The sequence below is a fragment of the Physeter macrocephalus genome, chromosome 6, assembly GCF_002837175.3.
Source record: "Physeter macrocephalus isolate SW-GA chromosome 6, ASM283717v5, whole genome shotgun sequence".
Lineage (NCBI taxonomy): Eukaryota > Metazoa > Chordata > Mammalia > Artiodactyla > Physeteridae > Physeter > Physeter macrocephalus.
Window position 1 is genome coordinate 84,981,660 of NC_041219.1, and position 21,354 is coordinate 85,003,013.

A 21,354-nucleotide genomic window follows, 5' to 3' on the forward strand; every position below is an offset into this window, starting at 1 on the left:
CCGGCCCCTGAGAAAGTTTGAGTATAGGAGCGGCAGGTTGGGGCGGCACGTCTCTGGCTTGATATTGGGTGACTTTCTGGAGGAAAGTTGATTGCTTTTGAGGGGGGACAGAGTAAGTGGGGATCAGCCTCCCCTCCAGCCTGGCCCCAGGGCCCCCAAGCCCCAGTCCTGGCTCCCCCCACCCCATGCTCCCCTACCCGGTATCAGAGGCACACACGCTCACCCCACTTTCTTCCTCTTCCTCCTCCAGCCCACTTTCCCTTGTCTGTGTCGTCAGAGCTCCAGGGAGGGACCTGGGTAGTCGGAGAAGCCGGAAACAGCGGGCTGGGGCAGCCACTGCTTACACTGAAGAGGAAGGACGGGAGAGGATTGTGTGTGTGTGTGTGTGTGTGTGTGTGTGTGTGTGTGTGTGTATTTTTTTTCTTTTTGGTGCTGGAGGTGGAGGGGGGGGTGCTAGCAGGGCCAGCCCTGAACCCGCTGGACAGAACTACAAACACATGGGGCCTGGCAGTGCCCGCTGAGAGAGGGAGAAGACAGCAGAGGGGTTGGCAAGGTGAGGGGATGCCTCCAAGGAGGGGAGGGTGGGGGGCCTCTGACTACGAGTATGTGGGGCGGTGGGTTGGGGGGAGTGCCTCTCAGGATCCTCCCTGGGCAGAGTGGATGGTCCCCAAGAAATTGTTTCAGCTGGGTTTGGTGGCTGGTGGTACTGAGTTTTGGCAGTTTCGAAGTATCAGAAGAATCTGGGGTGAGTACAGGCCCAGCACTTCCCCTCCCCCCCTCCCCACCGTGGGTCACTTTTTCCATACACCCCGTCCCCCGCACCTCCAGGGACATGTAAAGGCAGGGAAAGGAGGGCAAGGAGGTGCCCCTCTGCCCTCTGGGTTGGGGGGAGGTGGCCGCCCCTCCCTAGAAGGCTGATAACAAAGGGCAGTAGGTCCTCGACAAACCCCTATCCGGGCCCCCCAAAAAGGTTCCTGTTCAAGGGTGTGGCTAGGGGGTGAGCGAGTCCCAGTTGCAGACCTCATGGTGTCCCAGAGGAGGGGGAATTTCCCCCCTCAAAACTGGTCCACTTTTGGCGCGGCCACGTCACGGAGTTAACCCTACTCTTGCTGAACTGGCTCCGCCTCCTGGCCCCCCGCCCCGCCCCCGCCGCCGCAGACACACCCTGGGCAACTCAGAGAAGCTCGTTTGACTCTTGATCCTGTGGTCCCACGGTCAGACGGCTCGGGAATGTAGGGGTTGAGGTGAGGTTTAGGCCACGAAGAGGGCTGATGAAGATCCTGGACGTTGGGTTTCCCTTCCCGGTTGGGAAGGGAACACTGGCCCCGCCCCCTCAGGCCGCGGCTCCTCCCTCCCTGCCGGTGTTGGGGGCTTACAGCAGAAGGCGCCCCTGGCCTGGCCGGCCGATTGACCCAGCCTGGTTATTGGATGTGGCTGGGGGAAAGTCTGGCCCCCTGCTGCCTGAGGATGGAGTGGGGAAGATCTGAAGCCAGGGCCAGGCCAGGAAGCTGGTCACTCAACAGGGGCATGTAGAGGAAAGGGGGGCTGCCTATGGCTTAGGGATTGCCCCAGTCCCAAACAGGGTAGGGAGAGAGGTCAAAGGTCTGAGCACCATGAGACACAGGGGAGGAAGAGGGAAGAGAGAGATGGAGTCCTCCCCTGAGTTTGAAACACAAACCAAAAGGGGCCCCACCCCAAGGTGGGTGTAGAGAAAGGTCTATTAGAGGACCCTGAGCAGGATGGGGGGAGGATTCTGCCTTTGGGAGAAAAGAGCTCAAGGGGATAGGGATTGGGGGGAGGGGCAGGAACCTCCAGAAAAGGGGTCCCTCTGTTCTCCATCCCTCTGGGAGTCCTGGGAGAGGGGAGGGGCTAAAAGTGCAGCAGGAAAACTTGGGGTTACCAGGTTGGGGGAGACCCAGGGAGTTTCCATCCCCATCCTTTCTGTCATCTCTGGGAAGAGGGATATTTTGAGAAACTGGAAACAGAGAGACCCCTGGGAAACCACTGGTTTACCCACCCCACCCTGTGGCCCACCCAGAAATGGGGAGGCAGCCCTCTCCCCTACCCTCCCCTCTCCTTTCCTCTTGCCCCCTTTTCTTCTCTTCGCTATAGCCCTCTAGCCTCCTTGCCACTCTTCTAGGCTTTTCACTGAAGGCTTATTAACCCCACTTTTTTCTCTAATCTCTCACCGTCTTCCCGAGTTCTCTCTACTTTTCCTTTCGCTCAACTCCTCTTCTTCAATTCTCCTCCCATGCCCGCCCCCCCTTAAGATTATGGGATTTGGATCTGGAAGGCATCCTAACAGCACAACGTGGTGGTTAATCCCCTCTCGGGTTCAAATCACTTGCTGAGTGGCCTCAGCAAGTTAGAGAACCTCCTTGAGCTCGGTTTCTCTACCTGTGAAAGGGGATAATTCTATATTTTAAAAATCGTTGCAAGATTTTAATGAGGTAATGAGCTCAGTGTAATGCCTCATACATAGTAAGTGCTTAATAAATGGTAGCTATTATTACTCTGCCGTCCTCTTCTTCATCATCTAGCCAGGTAGTGTTCAGATTCTCTCATGAAACCCTGGAATTTTGAGGGTTTTCTCCAGGGACACCTTTGGGGTCAGGAGGTGGGGAGAGGGAAGTAAGAAGCAGTAGAATTCCAGCCTACCACACTTGCTTTCAACAGAGAAACGCCAATTTTATATACTTGGGATTCCACAGATTAAAACTAAAATTGTCTACTGCTTTAAAAAGTTTGGAAAGTTCTGCACTTTATCCAAGCCTCATATTTTATAGATGAGAAGATTGAGGTCCACAGAGGGGAGGTTTCTTGCCTCCAGAACCAGAGCCAGGCCTAGAGCTACAACCCACATCCTCTGTCTTCTCTCAGCTTTCCCTACTGCCCTATCGCCCCTGTCTCCCACCCCGCCCTCTGGCTGCAGCTCAGCTCTTCCCACCCCATCACCCCTGTGTCTACCGTTGAAGGAATTACCTTGTCTGAGGCATTGGCCAGGGATGTCCCTGGTTTGAGGTGGTCTGGCTGTGAGTGGTGGTGGGGATGGTCTCTGGGAGGGCTGTCTACGGGAGGTCCCTGGCTGCCCCCAAACAAAAGCCAACTTTCTCGGGCGCCTCTCAGAGTGCCCAAGTAGCCTTGTTCCTTTTCTCCAGGCACCCTCTAAACCCCAGATCATGTCTCTGTGGGGTCTGGTCTCCAAAATGCCCCCAGAAAAACTGCAGCGGCTCTATGTCGACTTCCCTCAACACCTGCGGCATCTCCTGGGTGACTGGCTGGAGAACCAGCCCTGGTGAGTCCTGGCTGCCCCATGTTGGTCCCCCAGGTCCTCCCCCACCCACCTTCCCTCTCATTAGATTTTCTTCATCCCATTTCAAGACTGGGGACTCGTTATTCCATGTGCGGTGGTCCAGATTTAGCTGGGAGTCTGTGCCACATCAACCAGACTATGCATGTTGATACGTGGAGTCCCCCACCTCCTTAGGAGGCTGAGCCAAAGAGGAGGGAGGTCAGAGCTGGGGTAAGGGCACTACCCACAACAGCTGGAAAACTGGGGAACAAGGGACATGGCTGAGGGCTACAGAGGGCTTGGATGGAGGATAAGAGGAGGAAGGAGCCGCTGAGCTGATTGCTATGGGCTAAAGGGACAGTAGAGCAGAGGAAGCCCTGACCCGAGGCTGCCTCATCCTTGATCTTCCTGCAGGGAATTCCTTGTCGGCTCAGACGCCTTCTGCTGCAACATGGCCAGCGCCCTACTTTCTGCCACTGTCCAGCGTCTTCAGGCCTCTGCTGGAGAACAGGGGGAGGGGAGCACCATCTTGCAACACATCAGCACCCTGGAGGTGGGGCAGGAGGGGAGGGGACAAGGCTGGGTGGGGCCTGGAATGGAGCTGGGGTGAGCATTGGATGCTGGAAGCAAATTGGTGTTCCTGTGGCTAGCTGTTAGCTAGCACACAAATTAGATTTTAAAAGCATGCAAAGGCATGAAAACTTCTGGAGTCTACAGTTGTGCTGCCTTTCAGTGCATGTGTGAATGGGGGGGCTGGGGATTGGAAGGGGAGAAAGACATGGGTAAGAGCCAGGCTAACCCTGTCTACCACCCTTCATTTCTATAGAGCATATATCAGAGGGACCCCCTGAAGCTGGTGGCCACTTTCAGACACATACTTCAAGGGGAAAAAAAAGCCATTATGGAACAGGTATTGTGGTACCCCACCTCCCACCCCAACTCAACTCAACTCCCTGGGACTTTAGCCTGAGCCATGAGAAACTAGAAGGAATTTGAACTTCAGGAAAAGTTCAGTGTTCTAGGCCCAGGATGACCAAAGGAGTCAAAGTGAGCCCCAAGTTAAGCTCAGAGAAGCTTGCAATGAGGGACTGACGGTAGTGAGGCCTAGGAAGGAGAGAGCAAGTGGTAAGGAGCTGATTCTGCCAGGAGAGAGGTCTTATCTTCAGGAAATTCCAAAAGGTCAGGAAGGACTGTCAAAAGAGAGAAGGGAGTCAGACAAGGGAAGTGGTCTGTTTTCTGCAGAGCATGGCAGTTGCACCCCTTTAGGGAGAGGAGGCCGAGTGGAAAGGGCTGGGCAGAGTGTCTCACCTCTTGGCATCTCTCCCTCCTGTGCAGTTCCGCCACCTGCCAATGCCCTTCCACTGGAAGCAAGAGGAACTCAAGTTTAACACAGTCCTGCGGAGGCTGCAGCACCGAGTGGGGGAAACCTGCCTTCTCCGCAAAGCCCTGCAGCCTGGGGCTGAGGGAGGCCAAGGTGGGAGCCTGGGCCTCGAGCCCTAAGAGGGTTCTGGGGAGTGTGTGGGAGCGATCCCCTCCTGGATCTCAACCCTGACTGAACCTCAAATCTACCTGCACCCCTGATTTCTGCCCCTACCCTCAGTGTCTTTGCACAGCCTGATAGAAACTCCTGCCAATGGGACCGGGCCAAGTGAGGTGAGTAATGGACTGGGACGTGGAGACTGAGCTCCAAGGGCAGACTTTGAGGGTCTCAAATCTGTGCAGGGATGGAGATTAGACCTCAGAGAGGTGAGAAAGAGAGCCCTACCCTCCAGAGCTGGGTGAGGAGGAAGCGTGTGGCCCTGACTCAGGCCCTTTCTGCCCACAGGCCCTCGCCACATTCCTGCAGGAGACTGTCGGGGAGCTGGAGGCTGCCCAGGCCCTGGTGCTGAAGAGGATCCAGATTTGGAAACGGCAGCAGCAGCTGGCAGGGAATGGCGCACCCTTTGAGGAGAGCCTGGCCCCACTACAGGAGAGGTTGGGGCAGGGCTGACAGGGAAGGGTGGGGCGCTGGGGGTGGACACCTGCTGTCCCCGCTGGAGCACCCACAGGTGCGAGAGAGGAAAACCAGGCCAAAGGGTCTTGGGGTGGGTCAAGACTCAGAGAAGCCCGTTCCAGCAGAGCCACGCACACTGTTGTTCAGGTTGTGTCCTGTGCACGTGCACCCGGCGGACGGGGCACAAGCAGGAGTTCTTCCAACCCACAATTCTCTCTTCAAGCCCCGTGCTCAGAGGAAAGGGAAGTCTATTTGGTCTGTTGGGCGGGGCACCTTTCAAAATGCACAAAAGCATCGTATGTGCTGGCAGCTGACCTGGGTACCAGAGCCCTGGGGAAGAGGCAGCTGGGTTTCCACAGAGCTTCCAGGCACTGAGAAGGAACCTTCCTCCCCAGAGCCAAGGCATGTCCCACAACTCCGTTAGCCCAGGTGCCTTGCAGCCACGCCCACTGCCCATCCCACCCCTCCACACACACTCTCCTGCTTTCTTCCTGGGTTTAGGGGTGGGGCGTCTGGGTGGGGAGCAGGCAGCCTAAACCCTGTGCCCCCTGACCACTGTCCTGGCCCCAGGTGTGAGAGCCTGGTGGACATTTACTCCCAGCTGCAGCAGGAGGTGGGGGCGGCTGGTGGGGAGCTTGAGCCCAAGACCCGGGCAGCGCTGATTAGCCGGCTGGATGAAGTCCTGCGAACCCTCATCACCAGGTATGAGACCCCAGCCTGGCCTAGCAGACCCCAAGGAAGGAAGAGGGTCAGAGCTGTGGGGAGGGCACCAGGAGGGACCCAGCTGCTAACTTCCCTGGTGCCCTCCTCACTCCTCTCAGCTCTTTCCTGGTGGAAAAGCAGCCCCCCCAGGTTCTGAAGACTCAGACCAAGTTCCAGGCCGGGGTTCGATTCCTGCTGGGCCTGCGGTTCCTGGCGGCCCCAGCCAAGCCTCTGATGGTCAGGGCCGACATGGTAACCGAGAAGCAGGCGAGGGAGCTGAGCATGCCCCAGGGGCCCGGGGCTGGAGCGTAAGCTGGGGCTGGAGAGGGGCTGGAGGGTGGTGGAGGCCAGAGGAGCCTGGGGGGCTGGCACCAGGAAGAGCAGGGTGATGACAGAGAGGGCGGGCCATGGGATGTGGGGACCCTGTATGATAGTCAAGGCAGACGAAGGGGAGGGACCCATCAGTGCTGGAATGGGGTGGGAGCATCATGATTTGGCTAAGATGGGGACTTCTCCCTTAAGAACTCAAGTGGGGAGATGGAGATTAGGGGCCAGTAGTCCAGGCCATTCGCCGGTGGACTCAAGCTCCTGGGCCCAGTTGGGATGAGCCACTCTCTGACTTGCCTGGCAGAGAAAGCACTGGGGAAATCATTAACAACACCGTGCCCCTGGAGAACAGCCTTCCCGGGAATTGCTGCTCTGCCCTGTTCAAGAACCTGGTGAGGCCTTCTGGGAGCAGTGGGCGGGGGTCCTCAGGCCAGGACATTCTCCTTGGAGAGGGTGTTGGGAGCCCCGGAGAAGCAGTTGCTGCCCTCACCCTCCTCTCCCTCGCCCCACCCGCAGCTTCTGAAGAAAATCAAGAGGTGCGAACGGAAGGGCACGGAGTCTGTCACCGAGGAGAAGTGTGCCGTGCTCTTTTCCACCAGCTTCACGCTCAGCACCAGCAAACTCCCTATCCAGCTCCAGGTGAACCGAGGCCCCAGCCCTGCCCGAGGCGGGGCCCCAGGTGCCCCTCCAGGCCACACACTGGGGCCCTGCATCCTCACTCTTCATGACTGCCCCATACCCTGTGTGTTTGGGATTTGTGCATGCTGGGGCCCCGGGTGCGTGGGGGAGGACCAAGGACCGGAGGGCACACCCCAGGGAATGACAGTGCAGGAGCAACTGGCACTTACGCACGTTTCATAGACCAGGGCACTGTTTTAAGTCACACACATGCACACACATGCGTGGTTTTCACAGTACCATTATGAGGTATGTATTACTACTAGCCTCATTTTATAGATGAGGACATTGAGACACAGAGAGATTGAGTAATTAGCCCAGGTCACACAGCTACTGAATGTTGGAGCTGGCATTTGAAACCTGGGGACTCTATAGCACTGACTTGTAACCACTCCTCTGCAGTAAGGCCCTAATTGAGCTTCAGAAAGCACTCGATAACATACCATGAGTTTTTAACCATGTTGTGTGAGTCCAGTAGCTTCCCTGCACCCTCAGAGCCAGCCCTCTGTAGAAGCCCCTTGCCCCAGTAAGAAGAACCCCCTTTCCTCACCCCCTTCAGGCCCTGTCTCTGCCCCTGGTGGTCATCGTCCACGGCAACCAAGACAACAACGCCAAAGCCACCATTCTGTGGGACAACGCCTTCTCTGAGATGGTGATGAAAGACCTGGAGTTGGCGGGGGCAGGGGGGCGCTCTTACCTGGGGGGTGGGGTGCAGGCTGGCAAGCATGTTCAAATGAGAGTGACCTTAACTCCTTCTCATAGACCTGTTTTCGTACTTCTGACCTCTTTTTGTGCCAATTTTTTTTCATACTTCATTTTTTATTAATTTATTTACTTATTTATTTTTTGGCTGCCTTGGGTCTTCGTTGCTGCGTGCGGGCTTTTCGCTAGTTGCGGCGAGCGGGGGCTACTCTTCGTTGCAGTGCGTGGACTTCTCATTGCGGTGGCTTCTCTTTGTTGCACAATATGGGCTGTAGGCGCGTGGGTTTCAGTAGTTGTGCCACGTGGGCTCAGTAGTTGTGGCTCGCAGGCTCTAGAGCACAGGCTCAGTAGTTGTGGCGCACGGGCTTAGTTGCTCCGCGGCATGTGGGATCTTCCTGGACCAGGGCTCGAACCCGTGTCCCCTGCACTGGCAGGCGGATTCTTAACCACTGCGCCACCAGGGAAGCCTGGGAATCGGGATTTTAAGCATTGGTCCTGGGTGATGGTGAGACTGTTAATTGAAATCAGGGAGTAAGGAGTAGGGCCAGGTTTGAGGTGGACGCGCAACCACTGCGCCACCAGGGAAGCCCGGCAGGCGGATTCTTAACCACTGTGCCACCAGGGGAGTCCCCTTTTCATGCCAATCTTAACAGCTATCCTGCAGTAGCACCTGAGACTACTTTGGAAAAGCACCATCTTTGTTGAGCAAGCTCAGGGGGCCAAGGCTGGGAAGGGGCAGCCTTGGGGAGGTGGAAAGGATGAAGGCCCTCCTGAGGCGGGATGGGGATGTCAGCCTGAGGCTTCCTCTCCTTCTCTCCTCCCCCCAGGACCGAGTGCCCTTTGTGGTGGCTGAGCGGGTGCCCTGGGAGAAGATGTGTGAAACTCTGAACCTCAAGTTCATGGCTGAGGTGGGGACCCACAGGGGGTTACTCCCAGAGCACTTCCTCTTCCTGGCCCAGAAGATCTTCACCGACAACAGCCTCAGCATGGAGGCCTTCCAGCACCGTTCTGTGTCCTGGTCACAGTTCAACAAGGTCATTTCCCTGCGCTTCAGACTTCCCTGGGGCACTCAGGGCTTCCCCAACCTCTGCCCAGGGATCAACCGCTGGGATCTTCACAACGCCTCACTACGTTCATCAGGAAGGCCTCTGTCATGGCCCAGGCAGGAAAACCTCTTAGGTCTCTGGCATCCCCCCATTTTGGTCTGGAGGCCCTCTGTCCTCCCTCTTTGCCAGTGATCTGCCTGACTCACCCAGATTGTGTGTAAACACAGCTTTGATTCAAGATGACTTTGACCCATTGGGAAAATAGGTCTTATTGCAAAAGCAGGGACGAAATCCCACAGGGATATATGCAATAATACTAGCTACCATGTGTTGACAGCTTACTATATGCCAGGCACTGTGCTTCAGTAGTTTATATATGTTACCTCATTTAATCATCCCAACATCCCTTTACCCCCATTTTACAGAGGATGAACCCGCGCAGAGGGGTTAAGTAGTCTGTCCAAGGCCTCCCAGCAAGTGAGTGGCATGTCTGGGATGGAACACCGTATTTCTGACTCTTGCTCTTGGCTACTACATTTTACTGCCTCCAAAAGAAGGTGGCTCAGGACTGGATCTGTTACAAGAACAGGGCAAAAAGGAGGTCTGGGTGACTTGGTTGAGGACCAGCTGGGTAAATGCAGTCATGCACTGATCTCTTTTTTAAAAAGGGAAGAAAGAAAAGCCCACACAACCAGAGGATGAGTTAGCAAAGGGAGCAGGACACTCCCACCCTGCAAGCTGCCTTCTCTGGACACCACTTCCTCCAGGCCTCCTTCGGGAGGGTGTGGAGCACAGCGGTTAAGGGGGCCCAGCCCAGACTTCCTGGGCTAAATCCCAGCTCTGCTTCTCACCAGCTGTGTGAGAAGCAAGTTATTTGACCTTTCTAGGCTTCCATTTCTTCATCTGTAAGATGGGATACTCACAGGACCTACCTCCGTAGGCTTGTAAAGATCAGATACATTAATTTATGAAAAGAGCATGGAATAGTGCCTGGCACATGGTAAGCCTGAGTGTTGGCCATTGTCATGGATGGGGTCTCAGGTCCAATGTGGTTCCCTCAGTGCTGTGACTCTGTCATGTAGGTACTCACAGCCCAATGCCTGCCCTAACGAGGCTCCTGTGCTCCCACCAACTCTCCTCTCCCCACAGGAGATCCTGCTGGGTCGTGGCTTCACCTTTTGGCAGTGGTTTGATGGCGTCCTGGACCTCACCAAACGCTGTCTCCGGAGCTACTGGTCAGATCGGTGAGTCCCTGCCCCAGGTGGCCTGAGCAGCTGTACCTCCAGCTCCCACTCCACACCCTGCGACCCCACCCCCATCTTCTCCCTCATCCTGGCCAGGTTGATCATTGGCTTCATCAGCAAACAGTACGTCACTAGCCTTCTTCTCAACGAGCCTGATGGAACATTCCTCCTTCGGTTCAGTGACTCAGAGATTGGGGGCATCACCATTGCCCATGTCATCCGGGGCCAGGATGGTGAGGTCACCCCCCAGCCAGTCCTCTGCCTCTGTGCCTGTGTGCCCTCTGGGGTTTCTTCTGGGGAGGAAACCTCCTGGCCTTCCTTGAGGCCAACCCTGATCTTCAAGAAGTTCTTCCTGAGGTCCAACTTCTCTTCCTCCTTCTGTGTTCTAAACGTCTACCTTCTCACTGTGAGCTCTGTGGGAATGGAGACTGGTGGGTCTCCCTCCCTCAGGACCCTCACCCTAGCTCCTCTCCTCCTTACCTTGGTAGATTGAGAATGAGTCCAATAGTGGGGGGAGGTTGGGGAAGGGGAAGAAAGTCGGGACAGAGGGGACTCAAGGTCTCATTCCTATTGTAGGCTCCCCACAGATAGAGAACATCCAGCCATTCTCTGCCAAAGACCTGTCCATTCGCTCACTTGGTGACCGAATCCGGGACCTTGCTCAGCTCAAAAACCTCTACCCCAAGAAACCCAAGGACGAGGCTTTCCGGAGCCACTACAAGCGTGAGCTGGGGCTGGCAGTTCTGACTCCTTCCTGTTGTCCACCTTCTCCCTGCTCCCAGCTGCCCCCTCCCTGCCTGCTGTGTGTCATCCCCGACTTCTCTCTCCATTTTCATCTCCCTGCTTCTGCTACCTGCCCATCAGCCATGCTCACCTTTTCCACCTCCCTTCCTCCCTAAACCAGAAGCACTCCATGGCTCTCCTTTCCTCCCCACAACAGCTGAGCAGCTGGGTAAGGATGGCAGGGGTTATGTCCCAGCTACAATCAAGATGACTGTGGAAAGGTGAGTGTGCTGGTATGGATGGAGGGTGGGGCCCAGTACTTACCTGTGGGAAGGAGTGGTGGTATCAGCCCCTGGTCAGTCACACATGCTTCCTCCCCTCCTCCAGGGACCAGCCACTTACCACCCCTGAGCCCCAAATGCCTACCATGATGCCCTCTTACGATATTGGAATGGTCCCTGACTGCTCCGTGAACATGCAGCTCGGCCCAGATATGGTGTAAGAAGCTTGAGAGACGGAAGTGGGAGTGGTCTGTGCCAGCAGGCTGTTTCAGCACGGGCAGTTGGGAGGCCTGGCACTGGCGGCTGAACTAGGGGATTTCCTTCCCTTGAAAGGGATTCCCCATCTTGAGGCGGGGATTTGGGGTGTCGAGGAGAAGGGCTGGCATCAGGGGTCTGCTTTCTCTCCCCAGGCCCCAGGTGTACCCACCACGCTCTCACTCCATCCCCTCATATCCAGCCCTTCCCCAGGAAGAATCGGTCAATGTGCTGCCAGCCTTCCAGGAGTAAGTGGGGCCACCTCTGGGGAACAGGGTGGGACACCCACCTGCAACGGGCATGGGCACTTGCATTTGTTAGGGAAGGCTCTTCTGTGAGAACAGGGTGGCAAAAAGCCAACACGTGTGTCTCTTCTGTCCATTCCACTGAGGTATTAGTGGTTAAGATCCAGGTTCAAATTCCAGCTCCACCACTTGCTGACTTTGGGCAAGTTACTTAACTCTGATGTGTTACCTATAAAATAGGGAATAATGATAATAACAATACCTATCTCACAGGGTTATTGTGAAGGTCGATTGAGTTAGTAGTATGTGTAAAGCTAAACACAGTACCTGGCTCACAGCAAGAGCTATGTATTAGTATTCTCTTTCCCACCCCTGAAATCTGTCACTTATCTGCTGTCTTGATTTTTATTTATTTATCTTTTTGGCCCTGAAGCGGCATAGACACTTGTTCTCCAGGTAGCACTCAGGTACTTACTAACTCTCGGTCAAGGCACGACATCTCCCTCCCAGGAGTTGAGGTAGGGGTGAGGACAGGGGTACTTAGAGCCAGCAAAGTTCAGAGTCCAAAGAAACATTAAAAATTAGCTAATCTAGGCCTCCTCTCTCTCCTGCCCCCAGTCGCCAACGCATACGCATTTATACAGATGAGAAGACCAAGCTCACAGGTGGAAATGGCTTGCCCACTGCTTGCTGTCAGGATGAGGAGCTGGAAATACTGTTTCCTCACTCAGTGGTCTTGACTTTGCAACACCCTGCCCTTGTCCAGCTTTCCTTTCTGACTGTGCCCTCCTTCCTGATTCCAGACCTCACCTGCAGATGCCGCCCAACCTGAGTCCGATGAGCCTGCCCTTTGACCAACCTCACCCGCAGTGAGTGACAACTCCCCCATCCTGAGCTCATGCTCCTCATTCATTCATTCCCAGCCTCAATCCCCCGACCCCCGCCACCACCTAACTGACTTCTCTGGGCCCAGCAGGGGCCTGCTGCCGTGCCAGCCTCAGGAGCGTGCCATGTCCAGCCCCGAGCCCTTGCTCTGCCCAGATGTGACCATGGCGGAAGAGAGCTGCCTGAGGCAGCCGGTGGGGGGGTTCCCTCAAGGCACCTGGTGAGTGTCAGCCTGGGGGCGGAGGCTGAGGAGTGGGTGCCATGCCTATCCCACCGCTTCCCTCCTTCCTCCCTGCAGGGTCCGCGAAGACATGCTCCCGCCCTTGCTGCCTCCTACTGAACAGGACCTCACCAAGCTTCTCTTGGAGGGGCAAGGAGAGTCAGAGGGAGGGTCCTTGGGAGCCCAACCCCTCCTGCAGCCCTCCCGCTATGGGCAGTCTGGGATCTCAATGTCCCACCTGGACCTAAGGGCTAACCCCACTTGGTGATCCCAGCTGGAGGGGGAGCCCAGAGAGACAGCTCTCCTGCCCCCATGGACCTGCTCTGAACACCTGCCTGTGCTCCTGCCAAGCAGCAGCTGGGGAGGGTGTCCTCCTATCCCCACCTACTCCCTGGTCAGGAGGAAAAGACTTTGCCAGGACAATGTACAGTGGGTGCAACACATCTACTCCTTCCCTCCCACCACACCCCCCCCGCCCTCCCCTTTCCAAATACTGGAAGGGAAATTCAGGTTCCAAGTGAGACGGGCCCCAAAACGCCTGCACACGCAGAACACACACACACACCCCTCTCCTTGGAAGATGGGGCTGAGCAGGAAGGGGGCTGGGCCAGAGCACAGGTGAGGGCACGGAGGGCTTCTCTGCTTGCCCCGAGCCGGGGCTCCAAACACACGTGGAAACACACAGACACGTGCACACATCTGCTTCAGAGGCTAGGGATGGAGGTATGGGCTTGGGTCCCAGCCCTGGGGGGATGGGAAAGAGCTCAGGAGACCCTGGGGGAGAGGGGGGTCTGTACGTTTGGTTGCTGATGTGGGTTTTGCCCAGATTAAAAGACAAATCCCAATCAGCTCCAAATTCCTGTCAGTCAGATGGAGGCTTCTGGATATGTGTATGAGATTGTGCAGAAGTACAAGGGCCGAGTTTGTCTATAGCTGCGTGAAAGTGTGTGGACCTGAGACATGTTAATACATAGATGTCACACACGTTAGTTTTATAGCCACATAGAACACGTACCTCTCTGATTTTGCCTGTGTGACAACACAAGTTTGGAAGTGTGAGACACTGCACAAAAGACACCAGCAAGTATACTGGCCTCTCTGATGTATGCTAACCCCAATGTACTAAGCTTTGAGTATGACTGTGCCCAGGTTGGGTCTATGTGGCTGTAGCTTCGGTGGCTCAACGCCTCCAATCCTGCCCAGAGGCAGAGGCTGAGCCTGGGGTCCAGACTCAGGTGTGTGGTCCTCGTGGTGTATTGGGGGCCCTACCCGCTGCTTCTTTTCTATTTCCCCACCCACCACCAACTTCCCTCCACTCCCCAACGCCATGCCACCCTTTCTCCATCTTGGGGGTCATAGATCCTAAGCCATAAAATAAATTTTATTCCAAAATAACAAAATAAATAATCTACTGTACACGATCTGAAAAGAAAGACGCTCTAACTGCTCAGACAGGTGCTGCGGCCCAGATCCCAGCTGAGGGAGACCCTGAGTCCACCCAGGCCTCCCGAGGGGGCCAGTGAAGGGGACCCCACACCCCCCTAGAGAGGGCAAGAAGGAGAGAACCGCTGAGGACTTGGGGGGAAGATGGGGATGGGTGGGCGAACTGCAGCACTTGTTAAATTAAAGAAACAAACTAGAAGCACAAAAATGGAGGAGCAGAGGGGAGGAGCAGGTCCAGTGTTCCCAGGCCCCCAGATCTGGGGGGAAACCGTTTCCATTTTTAGCTGCTGGACCCTCCCAGGGAAGTCCCCCTTTCCCCCATGTCCAAACTGAGTCCAACTGCTCACGTCACTGATTCTAACTAGAGAGGATGGGAGTGTGCTGTGTAAGGGAGGGGAGAATCCCAAGTGCCCTGGAGGCAGAGTTCTTGCCTCCTTGCTCTGGGCAAGGGTGAGGGGGCACCGTGCACCCTCCTTGTGTCCTCTCGCCAGGCCCCTGCTTGTTATTGCTTGAAGCCCCATAGTTCTATGCCCATGGGGCAGGTGGGGAGGCAGGAGAAGGGCAGCGGAAGGATCCAGGGTTGTGACTAGATGCCAGGGATGGAGAGTGGAGGGGTCTGTGTGAGCCAGAAGCCTGGCGCCCTGGGTCTGAGGACGCCAGTCCCCCCCCCTCACTGCCGGCTGGCCTCAGCCTCCACTTTCACGCTGCTCCTTCGACCTTCCACCAGAGCAGGATGGGGTCCTGGGGCAGGGCATCGGTCCAGCAGCCCCTCCTCGAACTCTGCAGGGAGAAGGGGTAAGTTAGGAGGCTGCGGGGTGGACGCTGCAGACAGAGGGGGCTGAGAACAGAGGCAGGGGTAGAGAAGGCTGCAAAGATGAGCTTGATTTCCTGACTCCTGCCCACCTCCGGTCTAGGGGGCGGTTCCATACCCTAGTGTGTGCGCCCCCTCCCCTTGCTGGCTGTGTGTAGCTCTCTGTCTCTGGATGTGTCTCTCTCTTTCTGTCTCTCCCGCCTCCGTTCTGCTGGAATTTCTGGTTCTGTCAGGAGCTGTGGGGGCGGCTTGGCTCTGACCTCTCCCCCTCCCCCCTTCCCAGGCTCTGCTGCCCCCGCTTATCCCTGGCCTCCTCCCAGGGCCTCCCCCACCCTACCATGCCCCCCAGGGTTCTTAGAAGCCAAAACAGGGGGGACACAGGAAGCCAGCCTCCCAGCTCCTCCCCCAAGAAGAGCCCCCCTGTCAGTCCCCGCCCCCAGTTCCCACCCACGCACAGTTTAAAAATACCAAGCTAGGGTTGGTGGCTTTGTCTGCTGCGTCACTCTGAGCCCAGCCGATGCCCGGCCCTCTGCCGGCCTCCTAGGCTACTCTCGCTTCCCCCATCCACACACAAAGCATCCCCCTCTGGGCTCCTCCAATTCCAAGCTGGCAACCCTACCCCAACTCCTGGCCTGCTCCACCCTCCTGCCTTGGTAGAAGTTCCATCCAAACTTCCCTTCTTGGTGGCTCTCCTCTTCCTGTTCCCCTTCATTCCGCAATCTCTGTCCCCCTACTCCCCAAGCTCTCCATTCACAGACGTCCACTTGGGGTTAGACCCTCCCCATTGGCAACAGCCCTGCAGGGTTCCCCCCTCCTCAACCCAAGGCCTGGTTAGCTGGAGCCCCACCACGCTACTGCCCTCTCCGGTGACGGCATCCCTCTTCCTCCCTCCTGGCCCGAGGACACCAGGACTGCTGTGTGGGGCCTGGGTGGCAGGGGTGCTTGGGGACGGCACTGCTGGCTGCCTCACCTGCGAGAGGTGGCTTTGCGGGCACACAGGGGCTGAGGCGGCCCACGCGGTCGTGGGAGACGAGGCGGGCTAGCCGCAGCCCCTCATCCATCAGCGTCTGCTGCAGGATGTGGCGGCTCCACAGCCCATGGGCTGGCAACGCCAAAGGCAGGTCAGCAGGGGGCGGCGTCAGCCTTGGGCACGACCCCACAGCTGTGGGCAGGGGCACGGGTCAGGTAGGCGGCCGCAGTCAACGGAACCCTCACCCTCAACCAGCCAGCCCCATGGGCCCAGGCCCATTCGCTCCCGCCCAGCCAGGCCTCCCAGACCTGTACCAGGCGGTGGCCTCCTGGCACCCTCCTCCCAAGCCTTCCCCCCGCCCCCGCAGTGAGAAGCGCTCTGACGTGTACTCACCCTGCAAGTGTCCATCCAGGCTCTCCCCGGACAGGCTGGCGCTGTCTTCCTCCAGGCTGGGGCGGTATGGGTGTGCATAGGACTCAGGGCCTGGGGGAGGCTGCTGGATTTCAGAGTGACTTTGTTCTCCAACCTGTGGATGCCCCAAATGGGGAAATGAGGACTGGCAAGAGCGGGGGCTGGGGAAGGCTGCCCTAACCTCCTATATGTACCCTAGCAAACCTACCTCTTGTTTCAGTTTCTTCAGTGGGGGGCCTCCCAGTTCTTCAGGGTGGAGCCTGCAAAGAGAAAGAGAAACAAGAAGGGTGAGGCTGGGGAGGGACACATGGTGGACAGGACACAGAATCTGATGGGAAACATGCATTATTCCCAGAATCTGGAAAGATGAAGGGTAAGCAGGAGTCCCCAGCTCAAGCATTATTGTTGTGGGGGGCAGAGGGGACCTGAGAGGGATGGGAGGTGGGGCCAGACCTAGGCAAGCGGACTTGGCCAAAGGCAGGGACACACAGGTGGGTGGGAAGCAGGCCTACAGGCACCTGAACTGGAAGTCAGGACGTGACCCATCTCCTTGGCGGGATTCTGATCTAGAGAGAACCTGGAGAAGGGGGTCTCACCTGGAGCCCTTCAAGGAGGACAGGTAGGTGCTCTCTCGGGCCACTTGGCGGGACAGGGAGAAGAGTTCCACCCTCCGCAGTAAAAGAGTGTTGTCCCTCATGCAAAACTGGGCAGCAGCCTCGTTGATGGTCAGCTGTGGAGAGGACCGCCAGAGCAGTCAGAATCCTAACTGGCCCACTACCTTGCCCAGACCTCCTCACTCCCCTTCACCATCAGACAAATGAGGCTCATCCATCAAATGTTTGCTTGGGTTTTGACACCATGCAGGAGCTTTCTGAGGAAGGAAAACAGAGGTCAGCACCCACAGCTTCCTAGGAATGCCCGGGGCCTCCTTCACTCCTGTGGCGTCCTGAGCCGCATGGGGCTGGACAGCCGGGCTCTTGACTGTGTCTCTGCTTCCCCCTTAGTTGAGGAAATCACTGCAACAGCTGAGGTTGGTAGGGGAGGGGATTAGGGCCTGGGGTCCGGGTCATGGGGCAATGAAACAGACTTGGGGAGTGTCAGGATTCTCAGAGGTGAGTAGGTCAAGGCCTGGGAGTCAAGAGCAATCCTGGGAGGCTGGGGTCCTCACCTCATGCAGGCTCAGCTGCTTGCCCTCCCGCCGCTTGGAGTCAAAGCGGCCATAGATGATGCTGTATTTGCGTATCTCCTCTTCCTTCTGGCTGTCATTATCGTCCATCTCAAAGATGTGGCCCACGCTCCGTGCCAGCTTCTTGTTCAGCTTCAGCAGGGAAGTTACCTCCCCAGCATCCCCCCTTGGGAAGCTTCGGAAGATCCTCTCCACGCTCTCCACCACCATGCGTACCATCTCTGGCTCCAGTCGATCCGGACCACCACCAGCCCCAGCTGCTGCCAGCCCCCCAGCCCCAGTCCCCTCAGGGACTCCTCCCCCTGCAGGTGGGGAGAACGGGGGTGAGCCAGCCTCCTCTTCTCCTCCTGCCCCAACATCAGACTCCGGAGTGCTCCGGCCTGGCCAGATCCGGGGGTCCCCTGCCCCAGGTCCCCCAGACAATGGCGACAGCTTCTCTCCAAGTTCAAGGGGGCTCTTAGGGCTAAAACTGCGGGCACTGCCCGCCTTTTCCCCTGGGCTGCCATGCCCGTTGCTCATGCTCCCTTTCCGGGTCCCTGCAGTTTCAGAGATCTTGAAGAGTGGAATGCTGGAAACGGGCACGGCAGGCACTGGCTGGCTGAAGAGCCCTGGATTGGTGGCCCACTCTCTCAGTGCCTTCTGTAGGCGTCGGACATGGAGGGGCTTGGTGGCCATGCCCACGAGTGCCATGATCTCCAGGAACTCCTCCTCACCCGCCTCACACAGCTGCTGCACGTCGTCCCCTCCCTGCTGGATGAAGGTCTCATAGTAGGAAAGGAGATTGGCGCGCTGCAGGACCCGGTACAGCTGCAGCTCCCCCAGTGTCCGAGGCAGGGCCATGGCTCGGGCACTGGGCCTGAGAAGGAGGCGCACAAGGAGGGGATGGGCAGTCAGTGCAAGTTCCCTTGCTGGGTACCAACCCACACTCACAACTGTCTTCTCTTTCCTGCCTGTTTCTCTTCCCCTCTTTTGAATGCTCTCTCTACCCAAAACTGAGCACAGACTATGAGAATCAGGCACTGCTCAGAGGCATAGACATGCCAGTGCTATCCCAGACTGGCCGGAAGTACCAAAAGCCAGACCAGTTTTTGCCGAAGTCAAAGGCTCCAAGCCCCCATCCTCAGCTTTTACCTTTCTGGCCTGGGGCAAGGAGACCTTGAGCACTGAGGCCAGCCAGCACACCCCTGGGATGGCTGGACCAACCTCTCTTCCAGAACATAGTCCTCATCTTCCACCCTAAACACCTAGCAGTCTCAACATTACACAAGTTAACTTCGCACACTGAGGTGAGTACAGGACCCCCATCCTCCCTACAGTGGACACCTAGGACCACTATTGGCCAGCTTTATTCCCTGGTGGCATCCTGCTCACGTGGCTGAGAGACAGGGGTGTGGCCCCTCCCCTCCCCCTGCCCTTTTCCACTCAGTGAGCTAGGCAGAACATCCTCTGCTCCCCTTTTCCCACCCCTGCTCAGCTTTTCCCACGGATTAGGCATTCTTTGCCCACTCTTGCTCTCTCTCCCCAGGACCTCCCCTGCCTTCCAAACTGCCCAGTGCACCTCAGTTGGCCCCTCTCCCAGCAGTGACCTTCCCACCTGCTCCATAGGTAGGCTTCAGCTCAGGCACAGGAGAGAGGAGTGCCTCAATTGTTCTGCTCCGGGGCCCGGTCCGCCCCCACACACTCCCACAATGCTACCGTCTGTGGGCGAACACCGCAGGGGGGCTCCCGCCTACCCTTCTCTCCCTCATTTTCCACCCACGTCTTCAAGGGTTGTGTGGGAGCGACTCAAGACCCCTTGAGGGAGGGGCTGCACAACGAAACTCCCCACCAAGGCCACAGAAATGGAAAGAGACGCCTAAGGCATGCCCCGCTTCTGCAGAGCTCCTCTGATGCTCTGTTGGTTCAAAGGCGCCGGCTTCTCCCGGACCCCGGAGCCGCGCGCTCCGTGCCGACGACGGACTGAGCCAGCTGAGTGGCCCTCCCCCGGCACTGTTGCCAGCTAGAGCTCCAGGGCTTCCCCTAGCGCTTGGGAGCCTCCACATTCTTTGCAGGGGGCTCACATGCCAGGTCATGCGCACAAAATAAACGGGCGATGGAGAATTAGACACTGCTCTTTCACATCCAGCTTCATCAGCTTCCTGCCTGCTCCCAGGGCCCCTAATTCGAAGACGCACCCCCTTTCCGTCAGTCTCCACCCCCCACCCCCGTCCCGCTTCCCCTCGTCCTCTGCTCGACCTCCGCCCTCCAGACCCCTTTCCCGAGTCCAGCTCCACCCATCTCCACTCCCCGGCCCTTCCCTTTGCCCACTAACTTGAGTCTGGGCTGCGGGGTCCGGCGGGCGCTGTCCCCTCCGCCCGGCGGCTGCTCGGCTGTGGGGGAGGGAGCTCTGTGCATGGACGGCTGCAGACCACCGCGGATGCCCCTCTCGGTGCCCAGAGCTCAGCGCCTACCGCGCGCTGTTCTCTTCCGGGCGCGCGAGGCCGTGTCCGCCGCTGTCCGGGCTCCGTCCCTCCCTCCACGTCTCCTCTCTTCGAGCCTCCGCGCCTCTGTCTGTGCCTCTGCCCCCCCCCACCTCCCCGGCTGCGCTTGCCGCCTCTCCGCGCCTCCGCCCCCGCAGGACGCACGGGGAGCGAGGCCCGGCGCAGCACTGGCTGCCTGGCGGGCGGAGGGCGTGGGCCGTGCCGGGGGCGGACGCCGGGGGCAGGGGGCGGGCGCCCGGGCCTCTCCGCCGGCCTCAGAGACTCCGCAGCGGAGAGACAGAGAGAGGCGGAGACTGGGGGTAGGGGGTGTGGAGCAGGAGGCGGGGGCGGGGACTCGGAGCCTGGGCGCCGAGTTGGGGACTGAGGTGACCGACGCTGGGCTGTGGAAGGCGGGCTTGGGGATCCGGCGGGCGGGGCGAGGTCGCTCCGTGCCGCCCACGCCGGATGCACAGCCGGCCTTCTCCGCGCCCACGTACCCACGTGAGAGCCCAGCCGGCGACATTCTTACTCCCACCCCCTTCCCCTCCGAGCGGAGAGCGGAATTTCACAACCACGCACAGGTACACAAAGACACAGAAGCGCACGGACGGGCACAAGCGCCTAAACTACGCGGACGCCTGCCTGCCGATACTCGGGCCTCGAGGTGCTGTACTTGTGAATGTCAGGAGCGAGCCCGGAAAAGTTGTTGGAGACTCGGGGTGCACGGCTCCTTTCGCGCGTGCATCTGACTCCCATAGGGTGTGCACTTCAGGCAGGTCTGTGAGCGTGGGGCTCTGCAGGAATCTTTTACATATCCTCGCGCTGTTCCCCAGCCCCAAAAGGAGTTATTTGAAGAGACCGTTCTCGGAAACCCAGGCGTCCTTCCATCCCTGCCCTGAGTTCCCGTCGAAGTTTGGCGAACAGGAATGGGCGGGGCTTGCTAGAAGCTACCACTTAGACGCGCGGCGATTAGTCGCGTCGGGTTTTGTTAGCGCTTAGGTCAGGCAGGGGTGGGAGGGGTACCCCGCCTTCCTCTACTCGTCGCACCCTCTTTGCTGAGGATGGGGACCTGCTCCTGGGGAATTGTGTGGCAACCCTGGGAGAGGGAAGATACCCTTTCTAGGGACGTCTATTAGGGCATTTCGCCTGCAAGAGTCTAGTGGAAGATGGGCAGGGGCCGGCTGCAGCCAACGTGGCTCCCTACAGAGGAGTAGGAGGGAGGAGCTCCTTCAAGGAGCCTAGCCCCTCCCCGCAACCCACTCCCCCTCCCCGCTTTGTTTCTCCCAGCCCCATCTGGTTCCCATTACACTCCCGCCCACGCCTGGGAGGGCGGACGGGCGGGGGCTGCGAGCGCCCGGCCCTGTGGCTCTAGGCCCCGAGGAAATGAAGGGGGTTGGGGGAGAGGCGGCGGGAAGCGAGCGGACTGGCCTGAAGCAAGGTTCCCCCTAGTCCGAAACCTCAGCCCCGCCCGCCATTCCGCA

The 21,354-nt window shown here is 58.0% G+C and overlaps 2 protein-coding genes across 6 annotated transcripts; one reads left to right on the forward strand and one right to left on the reverse strand.

Moving 5' to 3' along the window:
• The first annotated feature begins 303 nt into the window (after nt 1-303).
• Nucleotides 304-14,014, forward strand: STAT6 (signal transducer and activator of transcription 6). 4 transcript variants are annotated; one of them, XM_007103865.4, is made up of 22 exons: nt 304-553; nt 3,159-3,295; nt 3,707-3,845; nt 4,119-4,202; nt 4,628-4,766; nt 4,893-4,945; nt 5,118-5,266; nt 5,856-5,987; nt 6,107-6,295; nt 6,619-6,706; nt 6,831-6,953; nt 7,552-7,644; nt 8,522-8,728; nt 9,890-9,984; nt 10,081-10,217; nt 10,561-10,707; nt 10,925-10,988; nt 11,095-11,205; nt 11,399-11,491; nt 12,292-12,357; nt 12,462-12,593; nt 12,672-14,014. In XM_007103865.4, the coding sequence occupies exons 2-22, from the start codon at nt 3,180-3,182 to the stop codon at nt 12,859-12,861; spliced, it is 2,547 nt and encodes an 848-aa protein (XP_007103927.1). In that variant the 5' UTR covers nt 304-553; nt 3,159-3,179; the 3' UTR covers nt 12,862-14,014. The 4 variants fall into 4 exon arrangements, with proteins under 4 accessions (XP_007103927.1, XP_028347019.1, XP_028347020.1 ...); XM_028491218.2 differs by lacking the exon at nt 304-553 and adding an exon at nt 635-745; XM_028491219.2 differs by lacking the exon at nt 304-553 and adding an exon at nt 636-745 and having other exon boundaries at nt 12,465-12,593.
• NAB2 (NGFI-A binding protein 2) lies at nt 13,954-20,098 on the reverse strand. Of its 2 annotated transcripts, none has more exons than XM_007103867.4 (7): nt 19,726-20,098; nt 17,397-18,270; nt 16,825-16,958; nt 16,437-16,488; nt 16,211-16,343; nt 15,818-16,009; nt 13,954-14,816 (listed from the first exon to the last, which is right to left on the reverse strand). In XM_007103867.4, the coding sequence occupies exons 1-7, from the start codon at nt 19,806-19,808 to the stop codon at nt 14,707-14,709; spliced, it is 1,578 nt and encodes a 525-aa protein (XP_007103929.1). In that variant the 5' UTR covers nt 19,809-20,098; the 3' UTR covers nt 13,954-14,706. The 2 variants fall into 2 exon arrangements, with proteins under 2 accessions (XP_007103929.1, XP_028347022.1); XM_028491221.2 differs by lacking the exon at nt 19,726-20,098 and adding an exon at nt 19,009-19,498.
• Nucleotides 20,099-21,354: the final 1,256 nt, after the last annotated feature.

What these genes read in the sequence shown, in the direction of transcription:
- NAB2 (XM_007103867.4), bottom strand. Translation starts at nt 19,808, where the DNA reads ATGCACAGAGCTCCCTCCCCCACAGCCGAGCAGCCGCCGGGCGGAGGG. An exon ending in TCCTCCTTGAAGGGCTCCAG is followed by an intron (nt 16,489 to 16,824) that starts GTGAGACCCCCT and finishes TTCTCTTTGCAG; the next exon opens with GCTCCACCCTGAAGAACTGG. An exon ending in TGAAGAAACTGAAACAAGAG is followed by an intron (nt 16,344 to 16,436) that starts GTAGGTTTGCTA and finishes GGGCATCCACAG; the next exon opens with GTTGGAGAACAAAGTCACTC.
- STAT6 (XM_007103865.4), top strand. Translation starts at nt 3,180, where the DNA reads ATGTCTCTGTGGGGTCTGGTCTCCAAAATGCCCCCAGAAAAACTGCAG. An exon ending in TGGCTGGAGAACCAGCCCTG is followed by an intron (nt 3,296 to 3,706) that starts GTGAGTCCTGGC and finishes ATCTTCCTGCAG; the next exon opens with GGAATTCCTTGTCGGCTCAG. An exon ending in TTTGACCAACCTCACCCGCA is followed by an intron (nt 12,358 to 12,461) that starts GTGAGTGACAAC and finishes CTCTGGGCCCAG; the next exon opens with CAGGGGCCTGCTGCCGTGCC.